At 46.8% G+C, this 26,275-nt stretch overlaps 1 protein-coding gene across 1 annotated transcript in view; it reads right to left on the reverse strand.

Moving 5' to 3' along the window:
• SLC27A5 (solute carrier family 27 member 5) overlaps positions 1-25,435 on the reverse strand; it is a 53,929-nt gene extending 28,494 nt beyond the window's left edge. The window contains exons 1-3 of the mRNA XM_006267329.4: positions 24,887-25,435; positions 16,065-16,274; positions 3,249-3,407 (exon numbers count right to left, since the gene is read on the reverse strand). Of these exons, the coding sequence (XP_006267391.1) occupies positions 3,249-3,407; positions 16,065-16,274; positions 24,887-25,361 (844 nt within the window). The 5' untranslated portion in view covers positions 25,362-25,435. The remainder of the gene's footprint in view (positions 1-3,248; positions 3,408-16,064; positions 16,275-24,886) is intronic.
• Between the last annotated feature and the right edge of the window lie 840 nt (positions 25,436-26,275).

Below are 26,275 nucleotides of genomic sequence, written 5' to 3' on the forward strand. Positions count from 1 at the left end.
GCAATCCCGGGTGTTCTCTTCAGTACAGATGCGGTGGTATCTGAGGGCTTGGCTGTATATCACAGCTTTTTTGGTGTGTTTCGGGTGATTGCTGGTTCTGTGCAGATATGTATGTTGGTCTATGGGTTTCTTGTATACTGTGGTCTGTATTTTACCCTTCTGGATACTGATCATTGTGTCTAAAAAGGAGATGTTGGTGCTGGAGTATTCTAGAGAAAGTTGGATGGAGGGATGGTGATTGTTGAATTTCTAATGGAACTCAATCAGAGATTGCAGGTTTTCAGTCCAAATGATGAAGATGTCATCGATGTATATTAAATATAGCAAGGGTTTGATGGTGCAGTTCTTGAGGAAGTCTTCTTCCAGGTGGCTCATAAAAAGGTTGGCATAATGTGGAGCCATTTTAGTGCCCATAGCTGTTCCCATCATCTGAAGGAAGTGTTGATTACTAAAAGTGAAATTGTTGTGTGTGAGCATGAAGTGTATACGGTCAGTAATATCTTTGGGTCTGTATTCTGAGTTGTAATCTTGTTCCTGTAGATATGTAAAGAAGGCTTGGATGCCATCCTGGTGTGGGATGTTGGTATATAGGCTGGTAACATCCATGGTGGCTAGGAGTGTGTTGCTGGGAAGGTGGTTTATGTTTTTAAGTTTCTGTAGAAAGTCTGTAGTGTCTTGTAAAATCTTGCTCTGTGGGTGACGAGCGGTTTTAGGATGGATTCAACGAAACCTGATATTTCCTCAGTTAGGGTCCCATGGTTGGATATGATAGGTCTGCCAGGGTTCCCTTGTTTGTGGATTTTAGGGAGCATGTAAAAAGTCCCCGGGTTAGGTAGTGGGGGGATCAAGGTCTGTAGTTTTTCTTGTAGTCTTGATGGAAATGATTTGATGGTATTGTTGAGTTTTTTGGTGAAAAAAGGAGTGGAATCTTCTTGTAGTTCTTTGTAGTAGGTGGTGTCAGAGAGCTGTCTCTTGGCTTCCTTTATGTAATCCTCACGGTTTAGGATGACTATGGCTCCTCCTTTATCTGCTGGTTTTATTACTATTTGGTGGTTAGATCTTAGAGATTCTATGGCCTTTTTCTCTGATAGAAAGAGGTTGTGGTGGTGGCATGTGTTGCTGATTATTTCATTGTTCATTCTTTCCCTGAAGCAGTCAATGTAGCGGTCAAGGTTAGGGTTTTGTCCACTGCAAGGTGTCCAATCTGATTTTTTGGGGGCTTTTTGGCATTGATCCTTTCCTGAATGTTGTCAGAGGATGAGTTGTTGTTGGGAGTGGGTTCAGTTTGGTCGTGGAAATATTCTTTGAGGCGCAGGCATCGGAAGAATTCTTCTAGTTCTCCACATTGAAGTATTTTATTAGGGTATTTTTCTGGACAGAAATTTAGGCTTTAGAAAGGACAGATTTTTCAGTTTTGGTAAGCGTGTGTGTGGAGAGATTGATAATATTTGTGGGTTGGTTGCTGCTTGCAGTTTCATCGAGTCTGAGGTTGGAATGTTGTAAGGTGTTGGTGTTGTTCCTCTGATGGTTGTTTTGTGGCTGGGGAGCTTGTTCTTGGAGTAATTTGTTCCATTTCTTCTTTTTATGTGAGATGAATGCTGTAGAAAGTTTTTCGTAGTCTCTTTGTATCCACTGTATATTGTCAGGGAACATGCATGGATTTCTGTCTTTTAAGTTGTTGTAGTATATGATGATTTCCTTCCTGAGTTGTTCTCTTTTGGAGTAGAGTAGGTGAAGTAGATGATTTCTAATTTTCTCTGAAGTTCTTCTGCATAGCTGTGCAGCATATTTGGAGTTGTGTGTAGTAGTCAGGGGATTGTAGATGTTTAGTTTGGGCACGCTTTTAGGAGGATTAAGTTTTGAGGCACTGTTCAGGAAGTTGGTTGTTTATTGCATACTGTTCTATTTTAATATTTTATCTTTTTTTATAATTTATCTTGTTTTTATAGTAAGCTGCACCCAGCCTTTTTGGGAAAGGGGTGGGAGGGCAAAGGAGCTATGATTTTTATAAACAAGCAAACAAAGAACACAGTAAACCTGCAGCCTCTGAGTCATAGAATTTAAAAATGCAGTAACGATAGTATTAATATTATTATGACTAGAGTTACCAGTTAGCCCTGTCATATCTAGTCTTTCATGTTCTTAGCTTGTGAGCAAATGTTTTGTCTTCAGACATATGCCTAGATTCTTGTGGGTCTTGTAATGCAATTTCTTTCTAGGAGGAAAGCAGTGGAGTTTCTCTCTAACTAGAAGTGATTGTTGTGGCAGAGTTGCTGCTTTCAGGCTGAGCACAGGTGCAGAGCTAGGATTTCTGAATAAAAAGGAATTCATTCCCAACCCTGCATGTTGTATATGATACCTCTGTGCAAGGATAGGTGTACATAATGCAAAGTATGCAAATTGTATTGAGAGTGTATCTAGATTCCACATCTTCCTGCCCTAAGGGAGAAGCGAGTCACTAAGGCCATCTTTGACTGTGCAGCCAAGAAAAGAAAATAATCCAAAAAAACTTTTCTACAGCATCTAAACTCTATATAGCTTGAACTACCTGTGCCCAGACAAGTTCTAGAGTCCAGCTGCTGATTCTCAGTGTGAGGAACATCTAGAACCTAAGCTGGAGCAGGAACTATAACTTTTGGTGGGGTTGTGCACATGTACATGTGTGTACAATATATGTGGGGAGAAGGGACAGCATAGGTAGGTTCTTAGAAACTCCTGCTAACATACTACTACTACGAGCTATTGTTTGCTATTGACTTGGGAAAATTAAAAATAGGCTCTCTCATGTTTTGCTTTATTGTTGTAGTTGATCTACTGGTCTCTCTCTCTCCAGCATTTACTACTTAGAACATCCAGGGCTAACACAGGCAGCTATTTATACCTGACAAATAGAGAGAGCCCTAAAAATCCCTATGATGAAAGCAGTGTTTTGGTTGTGTCAAGCATTGGCCATTTTGTGCATGCCCCACTGTTCCTATCAATACCAGCCAGTTTTACCATCCACCTTGTCTAGCAGGGACAGATTCATTAGCCCACCTAGCCCACTATAAATGGAGGGGACTGTGTCTATCTACCCATCCATCCATCTCTGAGCACTCCACTCTATTCATTCATATTCATCTCTTATTCTTTTTCTCCCTTTTGCTGCATGTTGTTCATCCACCCAACCTTTCCATCTATCCGCCTTTTACACTGAAGTTTCCCTGCACCACCTGATGTTTAGACCTGCTCCAGTGTTCTATACATACCAACCTCCAAGCATCCTCCAATCCCAATAAGCAATGCAGCTGAGTGGTATAGCGGAAGTGTGGTATAGATCACATCCTTGGGCGTGACTCCACAGATACCAAATATGCTTGCCACGAGAAACAACTTCCTCTGTGTTATAATAGCAGCTTTTGGGAGACCTTGAGGGAAGCACAGAGATTAAATTAATTCAGTTTAGAAAACTCAGAGCCAGGACAAAGCAAAATGAGTCTGTTACACCGGACAGGAGCCAACGGTTATCATTAGGAGGTCTTTGATCTACAGACAGTCAAGGAACTGAAACCAGTAGGCTTACAAAGTTACAAAAACCTTCTTTTAGTAGTGCAGAGGTGTCAAATGTATGGCATGAAGGCAGAATCTGGCCCATGGAGCCATATGATTCGGCACATGGGTCTTGGACTGACTCCATGCATCACACGTGTTACACACAGCCAGTCTGGCATGCAAGCTGGACCTGGCTCTCCACACAGCATAGGGAGTCAGTCCATGGCGCTCGCCAAATGTGATGCCTGCACTGGACCAGCCTTACGCACTGAATCTAGGGCCAGTCTGGATGGGGCCACACCAAATCCAGTGTGTAGAATTGTTCCAGAGGCGCACCACATGCAGCATGTGGCCCATATAGACCCTCTATGCCACATGCAGCATGCACAGACAGTCCAGCCCCATGTGCCATGTACACTACACACTGGTCCCACTCCTGTTATGCCAAGTCATGGGCAGGCAGGTCTAGGGGTCACCTCAGGATCAGGAGAAGCCAGGAGGTCTATCTGAGGAACTGTCTCATAGATCTAGACAGTCAAGCAGAGCACGAGGTCAGGAAACTAGCTGGGTCAGGTATCTGGGAAGTCAGGCCAGAGCTGGGTTGGGTATCCAGGTGGTCAAGCAAGAGCAGGGTCAGGCAGAGGGCAAGGTCAGAGGGCTAGCTGGATTAGGCATCCAAGGAATCCATCAGTCAGAAGCAGCATATTATAAAGGATGGTTCAGAAAATCTTGTGGAATGAAGCATGAGAAATGGAATGAAATTTAACAGTATAAAGTACAAAATCACGTACTTACACAGCACATAGATTGAAGTGATAAGGTGACAGCAGAGGGAGTTTGTACACGCCACGGGGGTTTACTTTGGTTTAATTCTCCCTAAATTAAAGCAGTGGGTCTTTAAAAGCGCCGCTTCAATTTAGGGCAAAGTAAACCTCCATGGTGTGTACACAAGGGTCAGGCCTGATCCTTATCTGCCTCTCTGGCAGCGAGGAGGGGAGGGCAAGCTGCCAGTGAGCCAAGTGGTCCCTGAGCTGGTGGGGGAGGGGGGGAGGCGGGGAAAGGGGAATGGTGCTTCCCTCCGCAGCAGCGGCGGTACCCCCCAGGCAGCACCCACACACAGGCATCTGGCCTGGGTGGTTCTGGAGGGCACCACAGCTACAGAGGGAAGCACCAGAGAAAAAAAAAGAAAAGATGCATGACCAACAGATTGAGGGAGGTGTTGCTCCCCCTCTATGAGTCATTGGTCAGGCTGGAGTTGGAGTTCTGTGTCCAGTTTTGGGCGCCGCACTTCAAGAGGGACACAGAGAATCTGGAGAGGGTTCAGAGGAGGACCACCTGCATGATTAGTGCCTCTGTGATAGACCCTACGAGGGGAGGTTGAGGGATCTGGATCTCTTCAGCCTTCACAAGAGACATCTGAAGGGAGACATTGTAGCCACCTATAAGCTTATCAAAGGAGGAAAACAGGGAATTGGAGATGTGCTATTTGCCAGAGCACCCGTAGGAGTAACTAAGAATAATGGGTGCCAACTAGTGGACAGTAGATTCAGGCTAGATGTTAGGAAGAAATTTTTTACAGTAAGGGTGGCCAGAATCTGGAATGGGCTTCCAAGAGAGGTAGTACTATCACCTAACTTGGAGGTCTTCCAGAGGAGGCTTGATAGACACCTGGTTGGGGTCATCTGACCTCGGTCCTTGTTCCTGCCAAGGGCAGGGGGTCGGACACAATGATCCTTTGTGGTCCCTTCCGAATCTACAACCTATGAATCTATGACTAGTTGCTTTTTTTTTTCCCCTTCAGTGAAGCCTGCCTGCACAGGCTGCTTCTGGGCTGCCTGCACATGCTGCCTGCACAGCCCCTTAGCTGCACAGGTCCCGGTGCTTCCCTCCACAGCAAACCAAACCACCTTGGAGATGTTTTATTTTGCTGCGCCCCAAAGTCATTTAACAAGCATTATGCTGCCAACATGTGCAAACAGCTGCACCAGTAAAGTGGTGCAAAAGGGCATTAAACAACTTTAAAGGCTAATTTTGTGGTGTGTACAAATGGCCAGAGAAACTAGAAGTATCTGAGAAAGTCTGATACCTGTGCACAGAGATGGATCCAGAGGGGGTGCAGGGCCACAGACATACCCCACTTTCTTTCCTGCTCTACTCAGCAGCTGTGCTCAGCAAAACATTGGGCTGGGTTTGAGATAAATGAGCAAGTTGGTGAAAGGGAAACTTGGGGGAGGGGCAGGTGAAGAAATGTAAAGGGGATAAGGCAGTGATTCTCAATCCTCAGAGAGAGGGAAAGATAGAGGGGAACCCCTCCCTGCTCTCAGCCTCAAATTTGCACCTGAGCGGGCAAGCGCAGACTCTACTGCTACCGCTGATCCTTTGGGGATGTACATCAGCATCCAGACCCAGCTGATCCCTCCCTGCTTCCTCCTTCCCCTCCCTGAGCCTCATGTGTTCTGCTGCCCACCATCCTGCCCCTCCAGCTCCCTCAGCGCCCCCCTCATACACCATGTATGCGCAACCTAGCATCTGTCCCTGTCAGTCAAATGACCCTGGGCTCTATCCATTAGGGCTCCAAGGTTGGAAGAGGGCTTGGCCAAATTTTGGAACATCAAGTGCCCTTCCTCCTTGTCAAGTCACCTTGTCCAACAGCTACCCAAACTATACAGCTGGTCTAATAAACAGCATCATGAAAAACCCTTGTCAGAGACTTTAAACTTGGCTTCATTCAACAATAGGTGAAAAGCATCTCAATGAACTAGCCATAGTGAACATTAACTCAGTTGTGGTAATAACTGTTAGTGAAACATTGTATATGCTGTCAAGATGGTCAGGAAGGTTAGATTTTGTCTTATGAATCTGAATAAGGGATTTACATTTAATTCTAATGACTTTATTATTTGCCTAGTTTGCTGTGTTTTTATACTCAACATATAATATAGCAAATCAGTACACATTCCAAAAAAGTTATATTTAGTTTTGCTTCAATCTTAAGCTGAATAATACTTCCACGCTACTTCACTATCAGGGTGGCTAGGATCTGTAACCAACTTCCAAGAGAAGTGGTGCTGGCTCCTACCCTGGGGGTCTTTAAAAGGAGGCTGGATGAACAACTTGCCAGGGTCATTTGACCCCAGTACTCTTTCCTGCCATGGCAGGGGGTCGGACTTGATGATCTGCTCATGTCCCTTCCAACCCTACCAACTATGAAACTATGAATATAGCCCTAGGCCTCTTTACATATTAGTAAAGCTTCTAGTTTATTTTTAATTAGAGAAAAATATGTTATATGCAGTGATGCACAGTACCATCTGCATCCCTTGCTTTTCAACATCCTAATTTGCCCATGCCTAGGCATTACTGGTTGATCACAGGGTGATCACGAGCCAACAATGAGAAACAGTTGTGAAAAAGATTAACACAATTCAATGGAGTAGTAGATGGAGTACCTGTTGAACAGGCAAGGAGGTGCTAATTCTTCTGTACGAGACATGAGAGAGATCCCATTTAGAACACTGTGCACAGCTCTAGAAACAGTGTTCAAGAAAACTAGTACATTTACCTGAATCCAAGACAATCCTGAATTTAAGATGACCCTCAATAATTAACTTGTATACACAGAAAATGTATACATGTGTTATCATTTTCCATGTGAAGAATCTAATTATTAGAGGCTTATATTAAATTTGCACACACCCCACAAGCAGAAGAGAAAGCAGTGGCAGAGGGCACAGACAGTGGGGGAGGCAGTAAGGAGGGGCAGGCATAGTTTCATAGATGCTAGGGGCTGGAAGGGACCTTACAGATCATTGGGTCCAGCCCCCCTGCACTTGGGCAGAAAAGACTGCTGTGGTCAGATGACGCCAGCAAGGTGGGCATCAAGATGCTTTTTGAAGAGGACCACAGTGGGTGACTATACCACTTCTGGGGGGAGCCTATTCCAAACCCTCGGTACTTGACTTGCAAAGAAGTTTTTCCTTCAGTCTGAAGTGATACTTCAACACCCCCTCAGACCCCGTCTGTCCCCCTAGTCTCCTTATCCTCCTGGCAACACTCCTTTCCCCCAGCCCCCAATCCACCACAGACCCCACAAAACATAATTTATTCTATGAGGACAGCAACCCACGTTTGTACATAGCTTCTGACTCTGGCAGATATTTATTTATATATAGGTAGAGATAAGAAGAGAATACAGGAGAAAAGCAATCAAGAAGAACAAGGGACAGCCTTAAGGTTTTGGGAAAGGTCAAAGAGATGATTTTTCTTTCTTCCCCCCAAAATGTAACTTTTTTTTTAAGGGATGCACCGGGACCTTTTGGAAAGATGCCAGATTATAGATTTCATAGACATTAGGGCTGGAAGGGACATTGTGAGATCATCGGGTCCAGCCTCCTGCCCAAGGGGCAGGAAGTCAGTGGGGTCAGATCACCCCAGCAAGTTAAGCATCCAAGTGTTTCTTAAAGGTATCCAGAGTAGGTGCTTGCGCCACTTCTGGGGGGAGTCTATTCCAGACTCTGGAGACTCAGACAGAAAAGAAGTTTTTCCTTATGTTCAGTCTAAAATGGTCTTCCAGCAGTTTGTGACTGTTAGAGCTTGTCTTCCCTTGGGGTGCCCTGGTGAATAGATGTTTGCCCAGGTCCTGATGCACATCCCTTATGTACTTATAGGCTGCCACCAAGTCACCCCTGAGCCTTTGCTTCTCCAGGCTGAAGAGTCCCATGCCTCTCAGCCTCTCTTCATAAGGCCTGCTCTCTTGACCTCTAATCAGTGGGGAGGCAGGCAGTGAAGAGGTTGTAGGGAGGCAGGGAGTGGGGGAGGGTCAAGCAACTTTCTCCTTGTTGCCTGTTCCCCCCACTTCCCCCACTCATGCCTGCCCAATTTATGCTTCCCCCCCTGCCCCCCGATCCCTTGGACCTCCCACCCACCCTTCCCTCCATCTTCCCCAGGTGGTATAAGATAAATGGGGCTATCTGTGGTTTAATATAATTAGTTAACTATTTTGTGCGTCTTTGAAGACAGAATTTTGTAAATTATTTGTAACCTCTGTCAGTGAGCAAGCTGCAAGAGGACATGGTTTCACAACTCATATGACTGGGGGCACATGCCCCCAACATACCCAATTGCACCTCGCTCCCATCCTTGTGGATGAACGGGCCTGGCCTGGCCAACAGCAACTTCTGGGTGGGGCAGTTACTGCTGCAGCTGCCAGGGACTTCTCGGCTTCCCTGGTGTCCTGCTTGCTCCCGGCACCAGGTAGGGAAGCGGTGGGTGCAGAGGGAAGCTGCACCTGGTGGGAGCACGGAGCATGGGGCTGGGGCTAGCTCAGAGCCCACACCTTGGAGGGGAAAGGGCTGAGCAGAGCTTGGATGGGTAACGTGTTGTGGGGGGAGTCCTCCCCACACTCCCTCTACTCCCACCATGGTATGCAGCCCTGGCAGGCAGTGGTGGCAGCAGCAGTGGCAGCAGCAACAGGCAGGGGCATGTAGGCCACACATTCATGCACTGGTGCCCAGCGGTGCTTGGCTCCAGCTGGCGCTGCCCATTGTGGCGAGGAGCGCAGTCCCTGCTGGGCCATCTCTATTGTTGGCATTCCCTGCTGTGCATGAGCAGCCCCCACACTCACGTGGGGTAGGGGCTGGGGAAGGCAGCAGGCTCCAGCACATGGGGCTTCCCTCCTGAGCTGCATGAGTGCAGGGGCTGTACATGCATGGCAGGGAGTGCTGGGATAGAGATGGAGTGGCAGGGGCTGCGCCCCTCACCGCAACATGCAGCACTGGCTGGAGCCACATGCCACTTGGTACCAGTACCTATGGTGGGCACGAACACCCTGAACACCCCCACCTGCTACTGCACCATGGGGGGAAGTGTGTGTGGGGGGTCCCCACAGCCCCCCTACCCACCCTCACACCCCACAAATGTCACCCACCTATACACATATACATATACCCCCCCAACATACCCTATGCCTCCCCACACACACAGCCAAACCCCTCACAACCCCATCCACCCACCATACACACCCCCCCTCATAGATTCATAGATTGTAAGGCCAGAAGGAACCTTGGAAGATCATTGGGTCCAGCCCCCTGCACCAAGCAGGAAAGATAACTGGGGGTCAGGTGACCCCAGCAAGGCAACTGTCTAGTCTCCTCTTGAAGATTTCCAGGGTAGGTGATTTCACCACCTCTGGAGGGAGCTTATTCCACAGTCTGGACACCCTGACTGTGATGAAGTTTTTCCTAATGTTGAGTTTTTCCAAATGTTTTTTCTGAATCTTTTAGGAGTTTGTGGTCATTACTCCTAATTTTCCCCTCAGGTGCCCTGGTGAACATTTGCTCACTGAGCCCTTGATGTACTCCCCTACTGTAGTGGTAAGTTGCTACCAGGTCCCCTCTCTGCCTTCTGTTTTTCAGGCTGAAGAGTCCCAGATCCCTCAGCCTTTCCTCCTTTGGCTTGCCATGTAAGAGTCTGATCATAAGGGTGGCTCTTCTTTGGACTCTCTCAAGCTTTCCACGTCCTTATTAAAGTGTGATGCCCAGAACTGGATGCAGTACTCTAGCTGCGGTCTCTCCAGTGCTGAGTAGAGTGGAAGAATCGCTTCCTTGGTTTTGTTGGAGATGCATCAGCTGATGCATGCCAGAGTATTATTTGCCCTATCAGCTACAGCATCACACTGCCAGCTCGTATTCAGACTGTGGCCTATTATTACCCCCAGGTCCCTTTTATTCATGGTGCTAATCAGTTTGGTGCTGCCCAGGCTGTAGATGTGTTGGGGGTTGCTCATCCCGAGGTGAAGCACTTTACATTTCTCGACGTTGAACTTAATCAGATTCCAATCTTCCCGCCTGTATCTGTAGCCTATCTTCAAGCATAACCATGCTTCCCCATAACTTGGTGTTGTCTGCGAACTTGGCCAGTTAGCTCTTCACCCCCACATCCAAATCATTAATAAAGATGTTGAAAAGTACTGGACCAAGCACCGACCCCTGCGGGACACTGCTGCCCACTTCTTGCCAGGATGACACAGATCTGTTCATTATAACTCTCTGGGTCCTATCCTGCAGCCAGTTTCTCAGCCACCTGACTGTCTCGGAGTTAAGCCCACAATCCTCCAATTTTCTCGCAAGGATATCGTGGGATACTAGATCAAAGGCCTTTTGGAAGTCAAGGTATACAATGTCAACCTGCTCTCTCGTGTCCAGGTGGTGAGTTACCTGGTCATAGAAGGAGACCAGGTTGGTAAGGCAAGACCTGACCGGACGAAGCCATGCTGGCTGTAATTCAGAATCCTACCTTCTGCAGGCGTATCACAGATAGACTCCTTAATGAACTTTTATAGGATTTTCCCTAGGATGGAAGTTAGGCTGACTGGCCTAATTGCCCGGGTCCTCCCTCCTGCCCTTCTTGCGGATGTGAACAACATTGGCCCTCTTCCAGTTCTCAGGGACTTCTCCAGAGCACCATGAGTTGGGGAAGAGTTTCACCAGGTGTTCCACAATGACTTCAGCCAGCTCCTTCAGCACTCTTGGATGAAGATCATCTGGTCCCACTGACTTGTATATGTCTAATTTTTTTAATTGGTCGTACAACAATTCTATGGCAATAGTAGGAAGGTGATTATTCCTACCATGCTCATCCTGTACTCTACCTGGCATTGATTTCCCCTTGGTCTGGTGAAAGACCGAGGCAAAGTAGTCATTCAGGAGTTCAGCTTTCTCCTAGGTACCAATAACCAGCTCTCCTGAGTTGCTGAGCAATGGCCCCACAATCCCATTTGTTTTCCTCCTGTGCCCTATGTACCTAAAGAAGGACTTCTTGTTGTCCTTAATTCCCATTGCTAATCTAAATTTGGTCACCACTTTAGCCTTTCTAATCTGTTTCCTGCAAATGTGGGCCATCCATTGTTTATAAGCCTCTTTCTTCTTTCTTAAGAGGACCATGATTTCCCTGTTTAGCCAAGAGGGCATCCCAGACCTTCTGTTACCTTTTCTCCACACGGGAATGGACTTCCTATGTGCTTCAAGAATCGTGTCCTTATAAGGAACAACCACTCTTCATGCACACCTTTTGCCTTCAGTCCCTGGTTCCGCAGCACTTCCCTTACTAGTGATCTACATTTGCTGAAATTGACATTTTTGAAGTCCAAGACTTCAATCCTGCTATCAGATTTGTCTGCCTTACGGTGGACAGTGAACATGATGGTTTCACGGTCGCTGTTGCTCAGACTTCCCTCTATATTTAAGTCAATCACCAGGTCACCTCCTTTGGCCAGGACAAAGTCTAGCAGAGCGTCATCTCTGGTTGGCCCATACACCTCCTGAGTACACATGCACCCTAACCCCCTACACCCCACCATACACCCCCCCCACACCACACCATACACCTCCCCCACACCACCATACATACACACACCCACACCCCATCATATACTCACACCCCCAGCCACCCCCACATACAACATACAAGACTAAAAATTTGTTTTTGAGTTATTATGCAATCACCTCTATATACACTATGCAAACACAAAATCATGACAAAAATATTTTTTGTAATAAAAATTAAAATATGTTATAGTAGGTGTTTGACTTTTAGTGTATGATCTGGGTTTTTTTGGTTCTAAGATGGCAACCCACCCAAAGGAGAGTTTCGGGGGAGAGGGCAAAGAGAGGGACTTCCAGTGGCAAAGGTCAGGGGTCAGGGGTGGGACTTCGACTCCCAAGATGGCAACCAGGGGGTGGGACAACTGTCAATGGGCGGAGCTACCCACACGGCCCTCAAAAGCTCACCAAACCTTGTTAAGCAGCCCTCCACCTGAAATAATTTCCTGCCCATGTCCTAGATGCCTGGCCAGTGGGCCTTAGGAAACCTAGCACTGAAGTCTTCCTATTACGGGCACACCAATATTTTTGGGGCCGATACCGATGGCTGATTATTAACGAGCCACATTGGCCAATACCAATCCAATTGCCGATATGCAGCCCAGCAGCTTGGAGAGCAGAATCCAGCCAGGAAGTCTGTAGGGGGGAAGTGCAGAGTGGGGGCAGATCAAGGCCCCGGTGGTGAGGGAGGGAGTGGAGCTGGGGCAGAGGCAGGGCCTCCCTGAATTTGTGCACGGAGCAAGGGTAGGCTGCCACTGCGGGCTGGGGCCAGGGGCTGTGCTGGGCTCTTTCTGGTGGGGTGGGGGGGTTGGACTGGAGCTGTGCTCAGGGCAGGCGATGGCAGTGGTTCTGGGAAGGCAGAATTTGGGGGGGGGGCCTATGGCAAATTTTGTGGTGGCTGAACCCCTCCCAGCACCACCACCACCCACCTTGAGCGCAGCCCTAGCACAGCTCCCCAGCAGAAAGGTGCTTGGCACCAGCCCTGGCCCTGACCGTATAGCAGCACCCCTCCCCCCCACCCCTGCCTGTGTCCTGATGCTTGATTCCAAGATGAGGGGCTTTTTACCCATATTAAATGGAGAAAAATACCTCATCTTGGAATTGAGTAAACACAGATGGGGAAGGGATGGAGGCCTTTTCTTATGAGAGAAGATTAAAGATGCTTGGTTTATTTAGTTCAGCAAAACAGAGACTGATGGGAAATATGATCACAGATGAGGTGGATGCCATCTTTTCTTTCATATAACACCCCCCCCCAATATAATATATACCTTGTTTTTGAAAGGTGTTATGAAATCCCCTCCTCCCCCCAAATTATAGCTGCGGAGAGCAGGGACAAAGCCAAATCTTCAGCTGACTCACCCTCCCTTTCCTGCTTAACTGAAACGCTAGCTACTGCTGAAGAATAGTGTCCATAGGCAGACCTCTGCACTTGAAAAGAGCTAAAAAGCTGTGAAACAAAAGAAGAGACCAGAAGCCCTAGCAGACAGCAAAATTCTCCTAAGCAAGGTTATCTTCATTAGTAGAAAATCAAGACTGTAAGAGATGGTTTTTAACACCTGTAAAGTGACGCACAATGGCCATTGACCCCCTCAGCTACTAGAGCTGCTGCATTATAGAACAGGGATCAAAGTAGAGTGCATCTATCTCAGGGGGGAAAAATACCTTCTTTGATTAATACGTGTACCCCAAATTTGGGGGGTTGATTTTTTGGGGGAAAGATGCATGTTGTACATGAGAAAATATGGTATTAGAGAAATTGAAATGCTTTTTAGTTTGAAAAAGACGACATTTAGATTGTAAATTCAAAATACATTTCTCACAATCAAAGAAGTAGAGTTTTGGGATGATCTTCCAAGCAAGGTGTTGGGGGCAAAGAACCCACATCACATTAAAACTGAACTGGATAAGACGGAAAGCAAGGCATGAGAGGAAAAAGAGTTCCAGCTCAAGAGTCAGTGTGTGTGATGTGATATGATACAATGTAATTGTGGCCCCCCAGGGTAAGGTGCATAAGGAAAAAGGTGTAAGGTAATCTTTGCTGGTCACCATTTGTCACCAGGAATGGAATTTTTTTCTTCTCTGGACTGCCACTGGCTTCAGGGAAGTGGGGAGGGGAAGGAACGTGTGCCTTCTTCTGAAGCACTGGAACGCTGGCCACAACTAAGGGGGCGCACTGATGCTCCTGTCAGTACCAGAAACAGAGAGGGTCTTGGCTAGAGCAGGGGTCAGTAACATTTTTGGGGAGAGTGACAAAAACACCCGCAACCCTGACTTGTAAGATATTGGGGGAACTGCAAGGGGCCCAATCCTTGTTGTGGCAGTGCAGCCCTGGCCCCTTCCCCACCATCCACCCTGAGGCAAGTGTTCACCCACCACCAGCAATGAGCTGGGCCGTAGCTCCGCGGACCCTGGTGCAGCTGACTGCATTCTCCTGGCTGCCTGCCACAGCTGACCCATGCTCTGGGGCAGGCCCCTGATGCCCATCATGGAGCCCAGGCAGCTCACAGCAGGCAGCATGGAGGCTACAAACAGCTGCACCGGGGTCCACAGAGCCCTGGTTTGACTCATTGCCAGCGGCACATGCACATGCACCTCAAGGCAGATGGTGGGGAAGGGGTTGAGGCTGCGCTGCCACAACAAAGATCAGGCCCCTTGCAGCTCCCCTGCTGTCTACCCCAAGGCACAAGTACCAAGAAAAATCCCTTTGTGTGCCTTGCTCGGGCATATGTGCCAGGGGTTGCTTACCCCTGGGCTAGAGGGTCTTGCTTTTCTGCTTAGGATCAGACTGATCACCAAATTTGGGATCAGGAAAGAATTTTTCCCCAGGTCACACTGGTATGTACTGGGGGGGGGGGGGGGGGGGGGGGGGGGGGTTCCCTCTAGCATGGGACCTGGTCCTTTTCCGAAGATCTCTTGAATATATATGGACTATTTCCTTTTGTTGCAATGTCAAATAAAGACTCACCAAACTTATAAGGTTGAGAAAAGGCTGATCTTCTTAGATTGGGAGACTCATAGAATTTATGCAACATCAAATCTCTGAACTCCTGATCCTTGGTTCTCTGGGACTAACCCAATAGGTGGATGTAGCATACCCCAACTAACGGGGCCCTGACAGCAGTTGGAGGTGCCACTGGATGACAATACTGGATGACAAGGGCATCCAGGCATGCACATACACTGGCTTCAGGTTGGCACCCTCTGACATTCGGGACATGAACCACCAGTGTGATGCCTATTGGGAGCTGCAGTTCATTTGCCTCTGTTTTTTTCCTTTACAGGAGAGGTTTCAAACTCAACTTGTGCCCTGGGTTGGATCCAGACCAAGGGACTTCTTATGGGCCAGATCCACCCCAGGGCACACATCAGTGGCAGCTCCAACTGCAGCATGGGGAACCATGGCACAGATGTGGCTCCTGCCACAAGGCAAGGCCAGCATCTGAGGAGCTAGAGTCACAGTAGTAGCAATGGGGGAAGTGGCTAGAGGGCAAGCTGGGCTGTATCTGCTTTCATTTGCCCTCCAACCTCTGATCACCACCTCCACTGGGGCCCAAGGGCCCCGGATTCTGTACCACTCCCCTCCCAGCAATGCCCCCCAACTTCCAGTGGCTTACTGGTAGCCTGGCAAGCCAGATAGAGCAGTTCTGTGGGCCAGATCCAGTCTGTGGGCCATACACTTGAAAATCCTGCTGTATCAGATAAGCTCCCCAGTTGGCCTATATTTCCCATGATACAACACAGCCAAGGCCTCCCATAAAGGGCGGAGAGAAAGGGAGTATATAGATAAAACTGGAAGCCCATTATACCAAACTATAGAGCCCTTGAGATGCCATGATAATACTGAAATATTCAACTATGACCACTGAAATATGTAAAGCATACAAATACTTAAATTGTTGAGGGAATATTTTGGCAATTTAAAATAAAAATGAATTGTTCTTGTTTTCATTGAGAATGTCCATATGGAGAAAAGCATTTCCTGATTAGCTATAGCATAGATCAAGGGCCTGTCACCCAGGTGAGCCATTGTGCTCTAAGAGGGTAGTTCTCTTCCTGTGAAGCCACTCATAAGTTCCACCTCCCAAACCCTTAGCTCTTAGCTGTGCACACATATTCAGATGTGGAATATTCTTGCCACACATTTTTCCTCACCTGTGGTGCCTGACGTGTAAATGTATACTGATGTGGATTTCTCAGTCACCTTGGCTCGCAGGTCAACAGGCAGCGGTTCTGCTGAGGCAGACTCTATCTGCCCTTGGAGGGCTTCCACACCCTGGGTAGGGGACTCAGCACTCAGGTAATAGACCCGAATCCCTTTTTCCTGTAGACTAGGCAGGATTTCTTCAATGGCAGCTTTGAGATCTGAAGGAGAGAAGGGAGAATTAAGGACAAGTTTCACCTTTGAGAATCCCTTATGTCAGCTTTTTATGGGCACACATAGCACATACACTTTTACACATGCACACAGGCACATACACTTTCAAATGTAAAGTTCACAAAGGTCCTTGCAGACAGCCACAGAGACACACAAGCACACACACAGACAGAAGCTCACATACATAAGCACGAGATCAAGCACATGCACAGAAATGTAGGGGCTCTGCCAAGAGCAAATAATCATAGACATAGGAATACACACAATGATTGATAAGCATACAAACATCCACAAGCCTACATAGATAACCCCTCCCCCAGTGCAAGCACTAACGTATACACGCAAATACAGTTCCACAAAGACACAATCATCCATAGGCAAAAGGCACACATAGACAGCTACATGCACAGGCACAGGTCCTAGCAGATGCACAAAACATTAAGCTGCACAAACAGATGCAAACATGTACAGAGTCAGACATATGTATACAGACCTACACATGCACACAAAACACAGGTGTAAGCACAGACATCCAAATGCAGGAACACAAACATAAATGCTCACAAACAGGTGTACACACTCTGATTTATCAGCCCATAAACCCACACACAGATACATGTCTACACAAAAATGCAGGCATACACCAGACACATATACAAACATACAAGCATGTACAAATAGATGCAAGGGTGTACTTGGGAGCTGTGCTGGTCTGAGATAAAAACACATACAAAAAACTAGAACTCTTGGTTCCAAAATGATACCTTTTATTAGACCAACTGGAAAATGGCAAGAAAATTGTCCTTTTCTTGCCATTTTCCAGTTGGTCTAATAAAAGGTATCATTTTGGAACCAAGAGTTCTAGGTTTTTGTATGCCAAATAGAGGCAATGCACATGTTTTGTGCACGGAAGGATTGCTGCAGACTAGGCAGAGTTGGGACTCACTGATTCCAAATGGGTGACCCTGATATACCCTAGCAGAGGACCTGGCCCACTGCCTTCAATGCTGATGTTGATTGACACCAGTTGCGTTCTGACTGCATTCATTTTATTAGCCTACCTTGCAGAAATAAACTAACCTCTAATCCAGTAGTTCTCAACCTTTTTGGATTCAAGATACCCCTCCTTGGACTCAAAGAACCCCTCCAGAACTTTTGTGAATTGAGCGGCATTCAATTTCAAAACCGAATTACAAGTTACAGTACTTACCTCCTAGCAGAGGAGCTGCCAGGAAGGGAAAAACCTGAGCTTACACTTATCTGCTTATCTCTTCATATCTCACTTATCTTTACAGCAGCCTTCAAAGTATCCGGTAGCACTAATCAGTGCTTTAACCTTACGGGATTCTCAGGAAACTTTCCTGGGGCTTGAAGACAGGTTATCCACAGCTTCTGGGCTAGGGACAGAAGTTACACATAAACCAGTTTAAGTGATCAGAAACTGGTTTAAACCTGTAACAAAGCATAAGTTCAGTGCACATAAACCAGCTTTAAAATGGCCAAAATTGGTTTAAGATAAACTTGGTTGAATGTAGTATCAGACTTAACTGATTTGGGTCAAACCGGTTTATGCAACTTCTGTCCCAGACCCCTTCCTGGTTTAAGTTAAATTAGAGTCCCCCAGCATCCCAGATGCTTTGCAATCCTGGGTGAGGTTGGGCTGTCAGCTCCAGAGAGCAGGGCTCTCCTCTGCTCTCTAGCCTGAGGCAAAGTTTGGAGCAGGGAAGGGGCTTATTCCCCCCTGTCCCCACCTCCCATTCTGGGGACTGAGGCCCTTGTCAGTCATTCCCCCACTCCAGCAGCAGGGGAGGGAGCATGGCCAGAGTCAGCCATGTCTCCACCATCCACCTTGCCAGTGGCTGGGGCTGCAGGTGGCCTGTGAGTGCTGCTGAGGACAAAGGCAGAGAGGCCAGCCTGGGCTAGGCTGCCAGGGCAGGCCCTTTCCAGTTGGCTGCAGCTCAGGCTGGGGCCACAGGCGCTGCATGGCTCCCTGCACCCAAGCTAAGTGGGGCTGTCACAGAGCCCCAGCCTGCTGGGAAGGGCCCAGTGGGACTGACCCGTGGGGGCAGGGCCCTTCTCATCCCCCCTGGCTGTGTGACACACTTGCCTGGCAGCACAGGCAGGCGCTGGCTGGGGAGCTGGCTTCCCAGGCCAGCTCGAAGGCACTGGCGGGCCCTGAGCCCAGAAGCCACTGCCAGACCCCCTGTCCTGCGCAGCACCCAGGGCTGGAGTAGCTGTTCTGCCCCCCTTGTCTCTAGTTGCTGCGGCCATGGCACCACTTGGGGCAGGGGAGAGCAAGGGCTGCTTCCCCCCTATCCCTCCAGGCACAGCCTGGCTGGGGTCCTTACAGGCTACGGTGGTGGTTTAAACCCCTCCACAATCATACTTAGCCCCTGCGGGGGCCTAGCCATACACCCCCAGGTCAGCTTCCCTCCAGCCTTGCAGCTGCTGCAATGGGAAGGGAGGGCTGCCCTAGCACTCCCCAGCTCCTAGTCTGAGCCACTGCATGTGTCTGCATTTTCAAAATTAAAAGCAAATGTCTGTGCACTTGCAAATCAGTTCAATCTTTGTGGGTTAGATGACCCTGCAAAGATTGCATCAATTCAGGCTCCGGCTTTCTGAATGTCTGTCCCTGGTGCCTGCCAGCATTAGAGACTGCACACCAGAGGGAATGAATGTGCTGATCCAGGGTGGTAGATTCCTGCACGCCTAATGGCACTTGGTTGATAAAAGTACTCACAGCTGTATCTTCTCAGAATAGCTGGTTCAGTTTAAGGGGCTTGGTGAGACATTCTCTGTCTCTGCCTGGCACACTTTTCTCCCCAGGTGCTGAAAATGAAAGGGTGTAAAGTACCATGCCAAACAGCATGCTTTTCTGTCTGCTTCATGCCAGAGGACAAAGAGATCCTGGGAGCTAGCTGACCTAGCTCCAGCTTACTTCAGTTGACAGCTAAGGGGGAGCTATTTACTTCTCTATTTTTCTCCATAGATGTCCCGTTTTACTGATCCTTATCTCTCTCACTCTCATCTGATCTGGAAGGTGATTATTAACCACAGTCATAGATACTTAAACTGTACTTTGTCCCAGAACTGCAAATGCACACAAGCCTATCTCTCTCTCAGGCATTTATATGGGACTTTTTCTCTAAGGGCTGATTACCAAGTACCAAAGGGTTTCAGATTACATGCTCAGAATCCACTAGGTAATGCTAGCATTTGAACCCACATGGCTGGTGCAAGAGCACAAAGCCTTATATCATGGATAGCTTGCCTGGGTATATGATTAATTTTCTCAAGGCTAAGAACATTTAGAGAAAATATGACAGTACCATTGACAGAGTTATTTACAAAGTGCTGACTGCAAGATAAGTTGATTGGAAGTTTGTCCTGATAACCATATAATTATTTGGCTTGTGTTATACAGGATTTAGGCAAAGTGATCCATCTTGCCTTAAACTCTTATAAAATCAAAGCAGGTCAGAGCTTTCAAATCCCTCACCAGAGTAATATGGACATTCTGCAGTGTTTCATTGCTATTATAAAGTGCCAAGAATCTAACTGAACTAAATAGGAAGTCACCCTTTGGGCAGATTTATGATTTTGGAAAGGGAGGTGCACATGGTGAGGTGCATCTTCACATATAACATAACACACATTTTTCTCCAAGTAAAAATAAATTAATATGGTAGGGGCCTAGGGCTGTATTATTCAGTTTAAGATCGATGCAAAAACAAATATAATTTTATTGGGAAGAGTTAAAAACATTCAGTAGGACTGTGAAATAGGAGCTACATTACTAGGAGCAGCTAACAGACAGCAGAATTGCATAATAAAGGCAAGCTTGATTAATGGAACATCAAGACCATTAAAAAGGAGAGAGGGTCATTAACACCTGTGGAATTAAGAGTTTGGAAGAAATCAGGTAGATTTTAATGAGCCACGTAGTAAATTTACTTCCTCACTGCTGCCTAAATAGAAATGCTGCTGCCCTTTCCAGTTTTAAATTTTTGGTGGCACAGGAATCAGTGGGGATGCAACAGCACTAAGGCGTGCCCTGCCTTTGAAATTACCTATCTAATCAGGAGAGGAACCCTGCTGGGAGAACCTGGACTCTATCCCTAGCTGTGCCACCAACCCACAGCATGAACTGGATAAAAACCCATGCCTCAGTTTGCCCTTCCATACTTTTTCTGTCTCAGTTGTAAGGCCCAGGGGGACAGTTCAGGCAGAGGACTTAGGTGGGGCTGCTGCAGCACCACTGCAATCCAGACAGCTTGTGCCTAGAGCCTGCAGACAATTGATCTCACTTGGCACTCCCCTTGGTTTAATACAAAGCTTTCCAGGAGCTAAGAGTGCTGGTTCTGCATGTCCAAACTGCCCTAGTCTGAGCAGCTTATGGCTCACCTCCTACACAAGCCAGATCAGGATGCAGATATAAGATGTATCCCCTTCTGCCCCTGAGGGGCCTGATTTAGCAGGTGTGCTCTGAACCAGCCTAACACATAGCAGCAAAGACACTCTCCCTTCAAAAATGCAGTTGAGGCTACTCACTTTTAAGAGAAAGTCAGCGGTATTGGTGCTGCCACCCACCTTTTATCTAAAAGCCTAGTAGCTGGCACTCACCGGTGAAGTGGGAGATACGCCCTCCTCACTGAGAGGACTTAAATCCACCACTCCCAGATAGGTGACCTAGGCATGAGTTAGGCTGGGCTGCTGACCCCTCTGCTCTTCCTGTTGAAGCGAAGCCATTGGGTACCCAAGTCAGGAAGCCAAGAGAGCAGGAGTGAAAGCAAAAAGGTAGGTATTACTGTGTAGCCTAGTGGTTAGGGCAGTCTCCTGGATGTGATGATTCCTGGGTTCTGACCCATGCAGCAACAGATATTTCTCTATTTTGCATTAAATAGACATTAGGTTAAGTACTAAAATGATGTCTGGAGAGGGGACCAGAGATTTTCAAAGGAGACCAGCATCATCCTTATTTTACAGATGGGAAACCTGAGACAACTAGACAACTAATGACTTGCCCCAGGTCACCAAACAGACTGGCAGAAGAGCTACCAAACCAGAGTCTCCTGCTCCTTGGACAGCATTCTGGCCATCCGCTGTGCGGCACAAGGGATGCAGAGCTCCTTTACCTTAATAATCACAATAGTATCCTCAAAACAAGAAGCCAAATTTTCCTATTTCAGTGCCAGTTTCTAGTGAAAAATTTATTCATGAGTTGAGCTGGGTTTTTTTTTCCCCCATGACTAATAAATTAGCTGAAAAATCCAGTTTTGAAGGGATGAAAACTACTTGCGAATTCAGCTTGAATTTAGAAAAGTATTTTTGGTGGGGGGAAATGAGGAAAACTTTAGGAAACTCAAAATGTTTAAATATCAGCACTTTTAAAAACGACACGTTTTGATGTTTTTGTTATAAGATTGTGTAACTGTTCAACTCCAACCTCTTTTTTTTTAAACTGGTTACACAAAATGGCTAGATAAGTCAATACTTACATGGAATCTGTCCCCTGAGGTCAAATGAAATGTGTCAGGTCAACCTGAAAATATTCTTTGCCTTTGTATTTGATGTCAGTGGAAAAAATTTTGAAAGATTGTTTCAAGTTGTCCCCAAACTTTTTTTCCCCACCAATTATTGGTTCAACATGAAACCAAAAAAGGGACTGATCACACAGCTATAGTCGTGCCTCTCACAACTGGGACTTCAAAGGAAAGCCACAATGTCAGGAAGCAACCTTGTATCTAAAAAAAGGGCTGTTTCTCAAATGCTCCTTGTGGAATTTGTACGGAAGTGAGAGGACTGGTGCCCTGGGTTTTCTGTCTTCCTCCAGCCTTGTCTTCATACAAGCTGCAGAAATGAAACACACCTGAGCTAAGGAGAAGAATTTAATGCGTGGGTGTCTCTATGGTATGCTAGGAGTTGCCTGAAGGCCTTTTGTCCCTGTGCTTCTGTCCATTTTCTGTCAGTGCCCAGCAGCCTGATGAGCCAAGAAAGCAGAACGCAAACAGCCAGTTCTGTGTAGTGTTCCCAAAGAGCAGGAGTGCAGCAGTTTAAGGCTGCAGGGCTTGGATCGTGGTTGGCAGCCCAAGGAAATTTTACTTACTGTGAGCTTTTTACTGACAGCCATACCATTTTGTTTTGTTTTTTAATGACATGTTTTTACTGATGCATGCACATAACATAAACATAACTCTTCTGTCAGGCTCTGCCTTGCTGCCCGGTGCCATTTAGAAGGGATGGGCTCGAATTCTGCAGCACTGGGTGAGTCAGCCCTGGGTGCCTAAGTTTCTCTCAGTCCTTGACCCAGGAGTCAAAGCTGTGCTTGCTGCCTGTGATACTTGGTCAATCTTTGTGCAGGTTTATTGGTGCTATTGTTCCCAGTTTTGTGGGGAAGGACTTGAGTCATGCATTGAAGCTGGACCTTACGGAGGGAAGTTGTTGTTAGGATCCTACCACCAACTCCTGGTGAGATATGACACCACCATGAAGGCCTAGCAGGAGGCACATGTGTATGCTTACAGACACACAAAAAACCTACTATACAAATACATGCATGCAAATGCACAAACACACCACAATATACACATGCATGCGCTAACACACACAAACATACATGTACAAATAAAAACAAACCTGCCCAAATAGACACATGTATGCACAAAGATGCACTCAAAAATGAATATATATATATTCATTCCCTGCCCCCGCCCCCCACCTCCCCACATGCCTGTCTCTCACCCACTCATTCCTCAATTTATATCCTCACTGATTGGCTTTCTTGCATGCATACCAGCCTCTGGCTTCTTTACTATGCATTCCATCCAGTAAGAGCACACACCAACTGCAGATGCTTCCTCAGCCTGACAAAGGGTATTTATACTCAAAAGCTTCCAAAGAAGAATTTTTCCAACTATTTGAGTTGGTCTAATAAAAGATATCAGATTTACCCAAAGAACCTTGTTTGCCTATATATCTATATATAGCTAGATATATAGAGATCTATATATGTGTATATCTCTATACATAGATACCTGTTTATCTATATTGATATATATAGGTAGATATCTATCTATATAGATATCTATCTATCTATAGATAGATAGATGCAGCTAGATAGAGATTTATATAGATATATCTATAGATACCTATATCGATATCTCTATATATCTATATAGATCAATCTATATATCTATATAGATATCTATATATATTCACACACAATTCCACACAAATTTACAGGCAAGATGTACACAAATCCTCACAGGCCCCTTACATGGACACAGTCACATGCAAATACAGAACTCAAACACACATTCACACATATACACACACATGCACACATCAAAGAATACAGGCCCATAAATACAAACATCCATGCACTCATCACACACATGCACAAACACGCACAGATATAATTTAATAATACACATAAAAATACACAAACCCACATATGTACAAATATACACAGATACTAGTATATAAATCCATACAAACTCACAGGCTTGTACACAGACATAAAAAATTCTTCTACACGCTCTTAAATGGACATATGTAAATCACTGCATATGAATCAAATGGAGGCTCTTAAACATAAAGGCATTTACAGAAGCACACATAGGCAAACACACATGCTGACAGACACATACAAATACATTTCCCCCCCAACACACACAAACACAAAAGTACTCTCTCTCCCATGGACCTGAAGTGTGTGTGCATGTATGTATGCATGCATGCACACACACACACTACCCCGGCAGTTCAAACTGCTGGGTTTCTAATCCTCTGAATGGTGCTGAACTAGGGCAGTGACTCAGTGTATCTCTCTCCCACTGCACTATGATCTAGTTACTGAGTAAATAACTTTATTAACCTCTCCTCTGCCAGAGGAAAGCCTGTGCAGGATCCCCCAAGAGAGGGTAGTCATATGCTTGCAAGTAGGTTACTGCCTAGCTGTCATGTATTGGGGTTCCAAGACAGGGGTTGATGTGAACTGAGGTCTGGGAAGGTACCTATAGACAGAGAGATTGTAAAGACGTGGCTGCTAACCTTAGAGCCAAGGTGGGTAATCAGTCAAAGGGTAAAGAAGATGGGATAATCCAGTGGATTAGAATGGGACTGGTGGCTGAGAAGGAGGACTCTTGTGTTCTATCTTTAACTGTGGGACAGGAGTGGAGTCCAATGAATCAGAGCCAGGGACCATAGGAGATGTGACTGTGTTCTTGGCATCCGGGAAAACAGACATCCAGAGATGCCAAGTAATTGCAAATTGAGTTTCTCCTGCCCTCTGTTTCCATCATTCCCACCTAGTTCCTGAGAAGGCTTCGGTAAGAGCCTTTGACAGGTTGGAAGAACTTCCTCCTGTGAACATTGATAAATCACTGCGTGGGTGTTAATGCATGTGAGTGAGCACCCCTTACTACAGAAACCAGTCTCACCAGGAAGCCTGATGCCCTGGCCCATTTGGTGCCAATCCTGCCAGGAACTCCATGGAATAGTTTTCTACCCCCTCATTCACTCACCTAGGGTCCTCACCTTGAGATGTAGCAAACCCCATTCATGTGTTCACCCTGGGACACAGGAAAGCCGCACTCACCTGGGCTGGTCAGCAGCACCTTGGTCCCACAGGAGACCAATGAATAGAGCAGGGACTGGGAGCGAATGTTGTAATTCAAACAGGCCATGGCACAGCCAATCTTCGCCAGCCCTAGCCAGACCCACACATAGGCAGGGATGTTCATCAGAAAGACAGCCACTGAGTCCCCCTCTGTCAGCCCCAAGCTTCCCTGCAGTACCCGGGCTGTCTTGCTGCTGAGGCGGTCTATGTCCTGGTAGGTAAAGACCTGGTCACCAAAGAGCAGCAGAGGTTTCTTGGGATGTCTTCTCACCTTCTCCAAAAACATGTCAAGCATGGTGAATGCTGGGCGGCGGATAAAGCATACAAGGCACCTGACTCCTAAACGGATGGTGGCCACACACATGGTCAGGTCTTGCCACCAGTAAGGGAAGAAGATCCCCAGCAAAGGAAGCAGAAGCAGCAGCCCAGTGAGGGCTGTGAAGAGCAGGAACATGATTCCAGGAGCAGGGGACTTTGCTGCAGGCACCCTGAGCTCTGCTCTGTGTGTGTAGGAGGCAGGCAAGATAAACCTTAGGAGTTCCCACTTTCCCCTCCCCTTCTTCCCTTTAGCTTGCGTAGAGGAGGGATTGGCTAAGTGTCAACAGCCTGCATTATTGACATGAGAGGCCAGGACAACTGCCAAAGTCCCTCCTACCTGTACTACTCCCTGTGTCTGTGCCAAGGGGGGTGGAGAGCATGAGGAACCCAGCTTGCCAAAGTAGGATTGGCAACACTGTCTGGGTCACTTCTCTGCTAGAAGGGAATTTCTAGCTACCGGTATTTCTCCAAAGTAAAGCAATTAAACCAAAGTCTGTCACCCTCTCTCATCATTTTTTCTCTTGCAAGTACTCCTATGAACAATGTCCGGGATATGCTCTCTGATGCATGCCTCTGTCTCTGTCTCTGATTTTCACAGATATTCTCTCTTCTGGTGAGACAGAGTTGAGAGCCTGGGGCACTGTGTACCAGAGGAATGACAGCACAAATTCTCTGAAATGGAGTTTCAGTAAACTCAGCCTGAACTCCACTGTGGTTGACCTGCCACTGCTGTCTTCTGTTTAACTGTTACAGTCAGCAAATCTTTTCTTCCATTCATTCCCCTCTGAATCATTAGCTTCCAGACGTCTAAGAGGGTGGAGGAGGACCCAGGGGTTTAGAGAAGGGCTTACATAGGACTTCTATCTAAAAAGGGGAAAATAGAAGACAGGGGGATAATAGATTAGTTAGCCACACTTCGCTATTGGGAAAGATACTAAAATGAATCATCGAGCAAATAGTTTGCATGTTTCGAGAGCAGCAAGCCCCAAATACTTTCAGGTCACAACCGCATTTAGGGGCAGCTTCACCTATATACATTTACCATTGGGC

This window comes from Alligator mississippiensis, chromosome 5 (genome assembly GCF_030867095.1).
Source record: "Alligator mississippiensis isolate rAllMis1 chromosome 5, rAllMis1, whole genome shotgun sequence".
Lineage (NCBI taxonomy): Eukaryota > Metazoa > Chordata > Crocodylia > Alligatoridae > Alligator > Alligator mississippiensis.